Below are 13,531 nucleotides of genomic sequence, written 5' to 3' on the forward strand. Positions count from 1 at the left end.
TATTCTGAAGTTCTCATTGATGGTTAAGATAGACACTGGAAATTTAGCATATTTATTTAGTGTAATTTTATACCTTCCAGAATTTTAGATTACAATTCCTACAATTTTTTTTGTCACTGGTCATATAGGCAGGAACCATTGAAATTGTAACACATCTGGAGAATATTTGAAGTTAATGACTCCCCCCTTTTTTTCATCTCAGCTGTACATTTCAAATGCTGTTCCACAACAGGTAAAAGGCAATTGTCAGATTAGTGTGTTTATTGGCTCCATGATGTTATAAGGAAAGCCAATCAGCATGTTATTCCAATAAATTTTACTAAAAGCAAGAAGAACCTGTTGGTCTTGAGCTAGTCTGCATATAACCATAAAAGGAGTTACAGTAATCCCATGTCAGACTCATCACCAAAGCCTGACACACCTCTGGCCAGATTTGGCATCATGGATGCTTGTGCTGCTACTTCTTTTCTTTTTAATTTTGGGAACAAATATGTCTAATTGCCATGAACAGCAGAATATGCTAAATGTGTGCTTGAGATGAAATACCACAAATTGTACTGGAGATTCCTTAATGGAACATTTAAATAGATGGGGGGAGGGGTGTCATCAAAAGTACCCATAGCATTCCCCCACAAGGAAGAGTCACAGACTGAAGGGTCTCAGACCATATGGCAGTGTTGCTAAATTCTGGTACTTTTGTCCTGATCCTTAATATGTGCCTTGAGTAAGAAAACAGGAATCCCTGACTACTGGATCTACAAGGTTGTTTTCTCCAACCCCCAATTCAAGAATCAAAATATAGCTTTTCTGTACTCCTCCATTGCTTGTTTCCTCAACAGACGGTTCTTTCATTCACTTCTCCATTATTGCCTTTGTTCCAATCTACTACTACTTTCTAGCATCAGGAAATACGACTTCAGCAATAGAGTGGTCAATGTCTGGAATACTCTACCCGACTCTGTAGTTTCTTCCCCAAACCCCAAAAACTTTAACCTTAGACTACTATTGACCTCACCCCTTTCCTAAGAGGTCTGTAGGGGGCGTGCATAAGCGCACCAACGTGCCTACCGTCCCTGTCCTATTGTTTCTCTTATTCTTCTTTTATTTTTCTTATATGTACCCATTTCATGTATTCACAACTATGTATACACTTATACTTATTATCTTGTAAACAATTGGCAAATCAAATAAATAAATAAAATAAATAAATAAAGAATGTAGCTATGGCCTGGACAGATGGATCTATTTCTCTTTGCCTTGTAGGTGAAGATGGATGGCATGTTTCTCTCAACAGACTTTTTTTTTAGTAAACAAACCAAACATCCAGCACATACAGCAAGACCAGAAAAGAGCCACCTTTCCTTTTTTGCATTAGAAATATTAGGGCGAGGGACATTTCTTTCAATTTTTTTAATTTATATTGTCCCAATTTGTTCATATAGCTATGTAACTCATTCTCCAGCTAATACTTACAAGAACTTGGGTTTATATTATAGTCATAAAATGTAACATTTCTCCACACAATTGCAAAACAGCTATGATCAGAAAAGGCCTTCTCATGATACATATTATTTCATACATTATTTCATATTCAAGTTTTCATTTCCATGGAGGAAATATTTGCTGGGTTTAGGGACCAAAAAGAATGTCTTTAAACAGAGTGGCGATAATAATCTAATAAGCCATTAGAATAATCATATACATCTAACTAGAATAAGGACGAGGTTTACCATCTCCTAAAGTCAACATTACTTCAGTGTAACTTTACTCCAATTCTTGACATCTTCACTGAAGAACATACCAGTAAGAAATTAACAACTTTCATTTTTGACCAACCAAAACAGCAGGTGAAAAAGTATGTTTCAGGTAAAAAAAGGAATAAAGGAAACAAATAAGTAAAACATGTATTACTCAAATGACCTCTAAGAAAATACACAAACAGTCCATAAACTCTCCATCTTAGGAGATGGTAGGCACTGAGCCCCATTAGTATGTTCCATTAGTATATGGAATATATCTACTGCAGAAGTATTTCAGGATCAGAAATAGCTATGAAAAAGGCCCTGAAACAGTACAGAGAAATTCTGAATGTATCATTTTGAAAATCCAGACCATCCTTGTTAGGGCAAAATGGTATTAGAAATGGCATGGAGAGCCCATAGGAAGAAAGATCTGTACAATCTTTCTAAGAGGAAACGCATTTATTAGCAAAAATAAGCTGAACTAATGACTCACTCCAGAAACTTTGATTTATCCATTTAAGGCATCTGATTCTTTAAAAAGCTGCTATAGAAAGGTATTCTACTTCAAGGTGAAGAACAGCATCTGGACTAGAGTTAGGCACTCACAGTAAGATTTTATTGATTCTTGATTGGATGGCTTCAAGTTGTAATAGATCAGATAAGGGAAAGAAAACATTTTTCTTCCAAGTATTTTTCCCAAAAAGGATTTTCCCACAAGGTCTGCTTTTTTCAAGTCAACTGATGGTTGATCCATTGGTTCATCCATTGCAACAGGCAATCTTACAGTGAGATGACCAGCCAATAAATTTAATAAAATAAAAAATAAAATTAACCAACCAATTTGCCTGCTGAGGCTGATGTGGGCAGAGAGAAAGCAAGTAACCTGAAGTCACCCAGCTGGTTTCAAGCAAGATGAGATCTGAATTATTTCTATGGCAGCTCGCAAGTATGATTGCTTAGTAGCCTTTTAAATTATTATTTTTTACAACTCACGCACCAATGGATGTTTAGAAGTTCATCCTATTTCCAACTACAGCATGCTAGACATTAGCCAGAAACTACAGAGACAAGCATTTTGTCACACTTATCTTCCATGGAGCCCATCTCAGTTTTCTGGATAGCAGATTTCATAGATTAATCATGCTCTGTATGAAAGAGCTAAAAACTAGTGTCACTTAGTGAATGGTAGATAGTTGTTTTTTTAAAGAATTCCACTGTGTTGATAACTTTTATACGCCATTTCTTCAGCTGTTGCTGATGGATGTTCTTGTTAGAATTTTAATGCTAATGCCCTCTATTTATTTATTTATAAAATAAAATGTATTGGCCACCCACCTTACCACAGGGCAACTATTTGTTAGCATGCTTGTTTTATATATTTATTATATTTATATCCTGCCTTTCCTTATATCCAGGAGTTCAAGACAGCACACTGGTTATTCCTTTTCCCTCCAATTTTATGCAGCAGCCTGGGGCGAAAGGATAAGGAACAGTACAAAATAACTTCACATTTTTTGTAGTTGAATGGAGTCTTGTACCCTAGTCTACCTAGCACTATTAGGCCAACGCTTAAGCTGCTTCATCGTTCTGGAAGAATGGGACTGACAAGCAAATCAAGGCGCAAAGGGGATGCCATCCCAAGCACGCTTGCAAAAAAACACTGGGCCCTGCTGCATTATCGCCCTTCAACGACAGAAGGTTACCCACTGGGGAAGGCCGCCTGCCCGTTTGCAGAGCGTTTCTTCGCCGCTGAGGACGCCTGAGAGTCCCCACACTTGAGGGAGGGAGGGAAAGGTTTCCAAACCGAAGCTCACTTAGGATGCTCGGGTTCCCTTCCCTTCCCGCCTCCGCCGCCCCCCCCCAAACATTAGCTCAGCGACTGCAATTCCCGGGCGGAGGGGGTCCTTTGGGCTTCGCGCCTTCCCCCTTCATCACCACCATCACCTCCCCGGCACGGTGGGTGACGGCCTCTCTCGCCTGGTTTTCTCGTTGGAAGGAACCACGGGGCTCGTTCTCCCGGGTGGGGGGAGGAGAAAGAAGGCGGGTGTTGGGCTAAGCTCGGCTTCCAACCTGCACGCTCCTCTCCTCCTTCCTGTTCCCTTCCCCCAAAAAAAAATATCTCCGTCCCTTCGCGCCCTCCACCGACCGCGGCTCGGAACCAGGGCCCTTCTGGCGAATGCAAACCAGTGGCGGGGGCGCGTCCGCCGAGGACCCCCACATACCTCCCACTCGGTACATATTAGCCGCCATGTCTGCGCCCTCCTTGTTCTGTGGCTGCCGCCGCCGCCGCCGCCGCCGGGCTGGGGAAGGGGAGGAGCGTTGAGTCGCTCTCGCTGCTGTTGCTACTTTTTACGCCACTCGCCCCCGGGCAAATCAGGGTGCCGGGCGGCTCTGCAGCTTTTCTGGCCAACCCGCTTGGGGGGAGGGGATCCGAATAAAGCGCAGGAGTCGAAGGGTTAAAACAAAGCGGCCGGGCCTGCCTCGCTGGGCAGAGAGAGAGAGCTGGTTGTTGGATGTGGGCGAACGTTATCTTCGGGAGAGGAAGGGTTAAAAGCTTGCCCCAGTGGGTCTGTGTTCGGGAAAGTGAGAGAGGGGGAGGAAGCACTTCTGGGCACCATAGGGTCGGGGGTGTATAAGAGTCTCTTCCTGGGGGCGTTTTTGTGTGCACAAGCAAGCACACAGGCAAGTCAGGGCTTGACCTGCTTAGAAAGTGTGCTCACAGGTACCTTCTGCATCGGCAGGGGTGTCAGGATACGAAAAATGGGACTTAAGAAGCAAAAGGATTTTTAGAAAGAGCACTATAAGCCTAGAAGAGCTTTGGGGTTGCAAAGTCGGCCATAAATCCATGTTGGCTATCAATCATCCTACTCTAAAGTTTACCTTTTTATTGTTTTTCCCTATTCCGTGCTCCAGAACTACTGTTGCACATAGGAGAGGTCACAGTTGAACTGTTTTTGTGAAATAACTCGAGCAGTTTTTATATATATAGTCTGCATCCCTGTCTCTTGCTTGCAAATATGGGGCAAGGCTCCTTATGGAGGATGTGAAATTCCAGAGGGAGAGGACCAAAGACTGAATTGAGGGCCCTGTTTTTGATCTTTTTAAATCCACCTTGAGGTTAGAGCAGACCTAATGTGATTCCCAACAATTTCCCAACAAATCTGGAAGAATTAAGACTAGGATAGAGATACAGTCCTATTTTTTTATGTGTACAATGACTCTTTTAAGGAGGGTAAACTGCCATCATCACAACTATAAATAAGGTTGATTTTAAAATGGGGGAAATCTTAATTTTGTGCTACTTACAGCTCTGTTTCATTAATTAAGTTCAATAATGAGATAACTATTACTATATTGGCTAGATAGTTGCAGAAAATTTCACCTTGTTTATCTGCCCAGCAGAATCAATCTGGCAGGATTGGCACACTTCAAGTTCTTTCAATTAAGCAATACCATTGATTGGGATCTCAAAATGCATTCTTTGCAACAAGGCCTGTCCAAGTTTGGAATGGCTCCCATTATGTGGAATGATTCAAAGAAGAGCTGAAGAGCTGGCTTTTTTACTCAGGCCTTTTGTTTTTGTGGTTTTTATATTTTTCATGTTTGCAATCATTTGTAAACTGCCCAGAATTGCTGGGAGTCAAGTGGTATATAGATTTAATATATAATAATAATTCAATTCATGCCTCCCTTTCTGAGTTTATCAAAAACCATCAGGCATGTTATTAATTGATATACTGTATTGGAGTTAACAAGGAAAGAGTGGATTCATCTGTATAAGTATCTTTAGATGCCAAAAAAGTGATTTGATTTTATTCTGACTAAATTTTTTAAAAAGTGATAATTAGATATGGCTTTCCATGGGACTTTGTTCAGTGGATTGAGATTTGTTATATGCAAACTTCTGCCAAATTGAATGATTTCTGACTCTTAAGCTACAATGTAGCACTTATTAAGGATGTCTGCTTTTATCTTTGCTATTTAATTTGACCTTCTGACCACCACTGTAGGACAGTTTTTAAATACTAAGTGTATTACATTGGCAGAGAATAGATATAAATTATTTTATGTGCTGATCATATTTTAGTAATTTATGAGCAGTATTCTTATCTGCATAATTTTTTAAAGATGTTTTTTGGAAAGTATTCTACTGATAAGATTAATTGGAATAAATATTGTTTACTTCTATTAGGTCCTAATATCAATAAAGTTTTTTTTTAATTGGGCTTTGTAGTTTTTATGACTATATTCAATATTTGGGAATTTACATACCCCACATGTGGAAATAAATACGCTGAATCTTTTAGAAAAGATTGAATGGATGGGTACAAATAAGTTAAAATTCCCTGAAGTTTGTAGGATAAAATTAATGTTATTAAAATTAATATCCCTCACTTGACTTATGGCTCTGAGATATTCCTATGTTAATACCAAATAAATATTTCCTTCAAATCAATACTTTACTTACAAAATTTGAGATAGTGGACCAGGGTTTTCTTTAACTAAATTGAGATTACCATTTGGAAAAAGTATTTACAAAAATAACATTTGGCTTATATTTTATCATCTATCAGTATATGAAATGAAAATGTAATGAAATACTATACTTTATGGGTCATGTTGGAAAACTATGATATATTTCCCTTGTGGACATGGGAGAATTTGGTATAATACAGAGCAGAAAAGGTGTTTTATTTCTAAGAATGTAAACTGAGAAATCTTTGGGCTTTGGGGGGCATATAGTCTTTTGATAAAGAAATTCATTAATATTTAATTCTTGGGGCACAGTTACTCTGAAAATAAGTGGTAAAGCATTTTTATTGGAAAATTAGTTTTAGTGGAAAAAAAGACCCAGTTTGGCACCAGGCTAGAAAGTGAGAGAACATGAGTTCAATGCCTGTCTTAACCATGAAATCTAGCCAGTCACACTGTCCCAGCCCAACCCACCTTATTGGTTGTTGTGGGAAAATAAGAGGAAGGTGTGTTAGATATGTTCACCACCTTGAGTTATTTGTAAAAATGATAAAGGCAGAATACAAATAAATATATAAATACATTCCCTTCCAGCTGAAGTGGAATCATTAACGAGCACTTCAGGTGAAGGAGAATGGAAAGGTAAACATCTGCCAATCTGTTAAATGACCATCCCAATACACAATCTCTACTTGTAGCTGATCCCCTGAGTCTAGGGGAAGAAAACAACATAAAGAGAATCATGCAGGGTAGGTGTGAGGAGTTGAAATGGTCTAAGAAGCTGAGAAGAAAGTTGAATTGAAGTTAGATATAAAGAAAGAAAAATAGCTAGTTGGCAAAGATGGGCTGCTGAAGATACGCATGTTCCAGAGGGATTCAAGATCACTAAAGGGGAATCTCAATAGGAATCATCAAGTAAGAGCAACAGAGCATGGCGTCTATCAAGCCTGCACAAACATGGAGTCTTAAAAGAAACTAAAAACATCAGGAAGTAACTCCCAAGTATTGCTAGCTGTGAGAAGTTGCCAGCTATGTTTAGCTTTAGTTAACTATAGAATTCAATAGCAACTGAATATTAGGAGAGAGACGCTTGTCATTTTTAGCAGTATTGGTAACATTATTAGCAGGGTTAATCAGAGCTGACCTCTGAATTGAACATTAGGTTGTACAGTAATCTATTATATTCTAAACTCCTTTGAATGCAAACACAGGAAGCAGAGTAGAAGTATAGCATTGTTGATATACATTCACTGACTTCTGCTTTCTTACTTTCTATTGCTATTATATAAAGAAAAACATGGAAAAAAAGACCGGGCAAAGTATATTCTCAGTTAATAAGTTATATGTCAGTGATAAGTCAGTTAATAATGGGTCAATCTCAATAGTTATTTCACCCAGGCCATATTTTATGATTTTATTAAGATTTATTAATATGATTGTCTTTCTGACAGTTTTGTGGAGGTCAAGATACATCGTGTTCAGTTTTCCCTGATCCTCTAAGCTATTAACGCAATAAAGGATAATTCCATCAAAATTATGGTGACTCCTGTTAATTGTAACATTTCAGGGAATTGCATGTCTTCATATTTTAATCTCCATTTTTGTTTTTGTTGAAATACATCACCTTATAATACCTCATTTCATAGGATTTCCCATCATTCTTGGACACTTTTGCCTCAGAATTTCATATCGTGATCTGAGTTCAGAGTTCATCAAAATCTGTTTTTCTAAATCTATCCATTTTATTCTACTCAGATAATTCCTCCAATAGATACCACTTACAGCAGATATGGTTTGAGTTCTTTTCATGCAGGAAGACAAACATTGCACGCACTTCGTACATTATGATAGAAAGTAGAACTTCCCTGTTATTTAATGCTGGCTCTGTGTGTGTGTGTGTGTATGTGTGTGTGTGTGTTGCATGTGTGTTATGGATATACAGTATATCTCAATACACATTATCAGGTTTGTAAAGGTATTTTTCAGATATCTGATACATCCTTGTAACTGCAATTGTGTAATGATGATTAAACAAAAATAATTAAAATACATCAACAGTTTGCTTATTTATCTGTTTTATCATTAATTTTTATGAATGGGTTCTAAAGAAAGCACAGGAATTGTTGACTACAAGCAAGCCAATCTAGTGAGCAACTTCAGTTGAAACCATTCTAATTTTGTAAGTATATAAGATATATACTTACATATATACAGTATTACATATACATTAGCATGTATCAAGTATTGAATCACTAGTGGAGCCTGCGGCTTAATTTGACTCAACACAGGAAACCTCACCCGGCCCGGACACAAAGGATTGACAGATCGATAGCTCTTTCTCGATTCTGTGGGTGGTGGTGCATGGCCGTTCTTAGTTGGTGGAGCGATTTGTCTGGTTAATTCCGATACTTGCAAACTAATATTTTGTGGCTGTTATAAGTTCTAATGTAGCACATTGTCAACACAAATATTGGTCACTTTTTAATTTGAAACTAAAAACTATTGAAATGTCAAAAATGTCAAAAAATCAGTTCCATAAACTATGAAATATTCATTTTAATTACCTTCACTGGAAGTTAAATTAGATATCCTCTCTATATATTTCACTGTAGCTTTAATTTATCTTTTCTGCCTCCTAAAGTACTAGGGTAACTTAAGAAATAATGGAAATAAGTTTATTTTTAATGGCTAGAATTTGTATTCAGGTTTGTATTATTTGTGTTTTCAGAAATTTAGAATCTAAATGCAAAGGTAAATATGGACTGGTTCTCCTTTGCTGCTTCCTTATCCATGTCCATTCTCCACCACCTACCTACCTACCCACCCCTCTCCTTCTTTCCCTCTCTCCCTCTCTCTGTTTCTGCAGTCTGTTCATATGCTACTTCATACAAGTCTTTTTTGTAAACCTATTAAGTTTGTAAACCCACAATGTGATTTATTTAGTGCTGATCATGAATATGTATGAGCCCAGCCATTGTGATAAGCCATAAGCCATGTCTTACTAACATGCATGACCTAAACAATTTTGGTATATAATAGTCAACAAGTGAAGATAAATATTGTTTTGTACAATGTGTGAATCTAATTCATGTGTCCATGTTACGATGTTTGATCAAATAAAATGCCTGTTGGATAGAATAGGGGGAAAGCAATAGCTCAGTGCTTGTGAACAAGATGCAATACTGATAGCCACAAATAGAGTTCTGGGTAGTTCCAGCTAAGGCTGGCAAAGATGCTTGTCTGAAATGTAAATGGATGTGAATTGGCTTTAAAAAGACTTCAAATGGAAGTTAAATATTTAATACAAAAGAAACTGAATACACCTAAATAATCTTTAATATTTTCTGAAAAGATAAAGCTTCTGCTTTGCTGTAAATTTTATAAGAATCTTTGGGGGTATATTCATAAGGGTTATGGGAAATAGAAAAGTGGAGGAAAGAAACATTATTTGCTGAGCTGCAAAATTCATACCCATGGCAAATGGGAGACACTGGAAATTTTATAATTGTAGCAAAGGCTTCTGTTTTCTCCAAAACCTTTTTTTTTTTTAAGATATGGCTACCCTTAGGTTTGCCAGTGATGGCACAATCCACAATATTATTTTGCTTCACTTTAATTTCATATTTCGATGACTTGGCAATCCAGAGCATTGCTGGGAAGGAAGGATATGGCTGTGCTTTCCCCCTACAACTCTCTAGAAAGAAAGTCTGCTATTTTGTACCATCTTTCTGCAGAGACTCTCTTGGGTTGAAATAACTCCGAGTAGTCCAAGAAATGTTGCCACTCTGCTCCTGAGAAAACAAAAAATTCAGAACAGGAATAAATGTCAAGTTTAAACAACTCTTTTCACAGTAAAGGTTGAGTTTGCAAAGATTGGGAAGAACTTCTGATGGGGCATACATAAGCAAATACTAAGTTGAGGCAGTTGGATTTCTGAGAAATTATGGTTATGGCATTTGAAATAGGCAGAGAGAAGAAAGAGGACAAAGAGTTCATTTACCTGTGAATGTAGCTTGCTTTGAGTAAATGCTTCCTTACCTGTGTTACACTGTTGATAAAGCAAATATTATAAAGCAGAAGTAGGGCTTTTTACATTTTGTTATATCTTAGTACTGATACTAGTGCAGCTTGTTACTATTTTAAGTACAAATAAATAGGTACAGTAAATATACACCTAGTACAGCGCAAATCCAATAAAATATCCCTTTTCCTTTCTTCTGATATTTTTAGGAGCCAAATAATAACTCACTCTAATTTACGTATTTGCATCAAGCTATCTGAAATTCTTTAAGAAAAATAACTAGGATTTACAATCTGTCAATATGCAATCAGAATAAATCTGCATAATTTATCTAGCTTTTAAGTAACATACTCTCCATTTTATTGAAATGTATTATCCAGTGACAAGCATCCCTCTCATGGGGAAGGATTTCCATACACTGAAAAGATCCTATCCTTCCTTCCTCGCTATAAACATATATTTTATATAATCATCATCTCTCACTGCAGTTTTCACTGTTCTATACATGTTATATAATATCTCTGTCAACACAGAGACATTCCAAAACCAATATTTTGGGTAGGTTTCCCCTCCCCCCCCCCTTTCTAAGTATCAGAGAGACACAAGGGAAGGCACTGGAAATTAAAAATATTTTTCTCATTTTTGCTTCATTTAGAACCAATAAAGAATGTGCTATGTGGAGACAAATATGGCAGACCGGATTAGTAACCCCTCCACATACTCCTTTATCAAGCTGGAGACTCTCAGTAACAGGAAAGGCTGGGTTCAGGTTTGTGTGACTGTCTTTGCAATAGATTAGAACTGAGTTACCATTCAGCAATGCTCCTTCCATTTTAAAAGAAGCACTGACCTCACTCTCAAACACACAGCTCGTTCATTTTGGTCCACTGTGGACTACTATGGCTAGTTGTGTTCCAATGCTTTATTTCCATCTCTTAGTGTGGAACATTGTTTGACCATGCAAATTATTAATCTAGGGTAGGGATGGGAAATCAGCATGGCCAATGCTGAAAATACTGGGATAATTAAATGTAATAAAATTAGACAGGTTTAGTTTAAAAGGAGTAAAAGCTAAGTATGATAGAGGGAATGACAGTTACTTGGAATAGGATGATGAATGCTGTTTTCTCTATACATAATGGACTGTGAAGTTGTGCAAGAAACTTCTGATTATTACTGATGACTTCAAGCACTATTACAGTTCAAGTTTTTTAGTGTGAAACTTAATCACATCTCTGTTAAGGAGGCAGTATTCCAATTACTGGATAGAACAAATGTGTAGTGTATGCACCTTCTAAATGAATCATGCCAGTAATGGAACTGTAGTGCTAAAGCTCTACTTCTGTGCTCACTGGGAAGTATTTCCATTAAATACAATGAAATTTACGTCTTGATAAAAGTGCATATTTACCATTTGTCATCTTGTGCCCTTCAGATGTGTGGTGCCAGAATGTAATTGCTTTCATTCATCAAAATTTAACAATATCTGAAGGGCTATAGGCTCCCCATTCCTATCAAAAATAATAATAATGGATACATTGAAATGTACTTGAAATTTCAGGATGCTAAATTGTTCTGCTTGTGATTCTGTTTTTCTATGTAATCAAATATGTCTCTGACCATACTGAAAAGGATGTCAATGCTATATTGATCCCCACAACAAAAAAGATGGATGGAAAAAGATGGAGCTAGCAGAAATGGCAAAGTTGACTACTTTAGAGAAAAGAAACATCCAATTTTGTTTGTATTTGGAAACTGCCTCAGGACTTTGTACTTAAGATAGAAAAAAATGAACTCTTGACATTCAGTTTTGCTAATTTATATAGTTTCTTGTTTTAGAAATGACTAGCATTTGTTGAGTAGTAAAGTAAATAGCTAAAGCTGCAATTCTATTCTGTACTTTAACTGCACTGAAAGAAGCTGGAAGTCTGTTTTTTTCTTTTCCCCTTTACCTGCATCCTTTCTTTTCCTTTTCTTCCTCTTTCCCTTTTTCCTATTATCATATTTGTATTTTATACTATGATGACTTTTAAAAAATTGATCACTAAAAGAGAGAAAAAATAATGTCAATGCTGATGCTCATTCTGTCAGCAGATGTTACTGCTCTTACTGAAGTTAAGAAGTTGAAGAATACTTTAATCTGCTGACTGAGAGAGACTGGTATGGAGACAACATTTAGTCTAGAAAGCCAGAAATTGCTTTTTATTCCTGCCACACCTTTTTGCCCAAACAGCAAGTTCTATTATTGCCAGATCCTTTTTACTAAACTCCTCCATGAATTGAATCTTTGGGACATGGCAAGTTCAGGCTTGTTACTTATGTGATCTACTTGCCTACACAGTTCCCATGGATTACATTTTGGACATGAATACGAAGTCAAGAATTGTGTTTAGATTTCTTATTTCATTTTGAAAAAGAAGGGTTGCAAATATTCACCTCAGAAAATTAATGGATCTGCTAGTAATCTCACACAAGTATTTTAATCAGTCACTTAGCAACCATTTGACTACGAGCCAAGCTCAAGAGACCATCAAGGACCCCACAGTTCAACCCTGGGTATAAACATTCTCTTCTATTGAGACTATTTGAAGTTACAGTGGACCTACCTGTGGGGAGGGGGTACTTATTACCTGGATTCTGACAGTTGCTCCCCCCCCCAGTCACATGACTGCACTTAGGGGACTCAGCAATCAGGTGAGGTTTACACTTCTTTGTAATGTCCCAAAGTCACATGACTGTGTTTTACTATGTTTTTGTTAACCAGCATTTACTTCAATATTTCAAAAACCAACTCCTAGCTAACCTTGTACTCGCTTAATTAGTTTGCATAACAACTGCCACAAAAAGGTGGTAAAATCAGGTCAGTCATATGATCAACTCATTTTACAATAATCATGACTTATGACCATAATGATAACAACAGTGGTGGGACTCATCACCAGGGGGATGAATCTGCCTACCGAGATGAGGTGGACCGGTTGCTTTTGTGATGTGGAGACAATAACTTGGTCCTCAACACCAATAAGACCAAGGAGCTTACAGTGGACTATAGAAGGAACAGATCAGACATCCAGCCCTTGCTTATCAATGGAGACTGAGTGGAGCAAGTGGCCAGTTTTAAGTTTCTGGGTGTTACGATAAAAGAGGACCTGACCTGGGGTGCTCACATTGCAGCACTGGTCAAAAGGGCCCAGCAAAGATTATACTACCTGAGACTTCTCAGAAAACACTAACCGAATGAAAAACTGCTGGTGACCTTCTACCGCTGCACCATAGAGAGTATCTTAACTTACTG

General features: G+C 37.6%; 1 protein-coding gene across 1 annotated transcript in view; it reads right to left on the reverse strand.

Annotated features, from left to right (window-relative positions):
- MTA3 (metastasis associated 1 family member 3) overlaps positions 1–4,224 on the reverse strand; it is a 132,093-nt gene extending 127,869 nt beyond the window's left edge. The window contains exon 1 of the mRNA XM_026683387.2: positions 3,965–4,224. Coding sequence (XP_026539172.1) covers positions 3,965–3,992 — 28 coding nt within the window. The 5' untranslated portion in view covers positions 3,993–4,224. The remainder of the gene's footprint in view (positions 1–3,964) is intronic.
- Positions 4,225–13,531: the final 9,307 nt, after the last annotated feature.

The sequence above is a fragment of the Notechis scutatus genome, chromosome 1 (genome assembly GCF_049901735.1).
Source record: "Notechis scutatus isolate UNSWTSFEM ecotype Mainland chromosome 1, rNotScu1.2, whole genome shotgun sequence".
Classification (NCBI taxonomy): Eukaryota; Metazoa; Chordata; class Lepidosauria; order Squamata; family Elapidae; genus Notechis; species Notechis scutatus.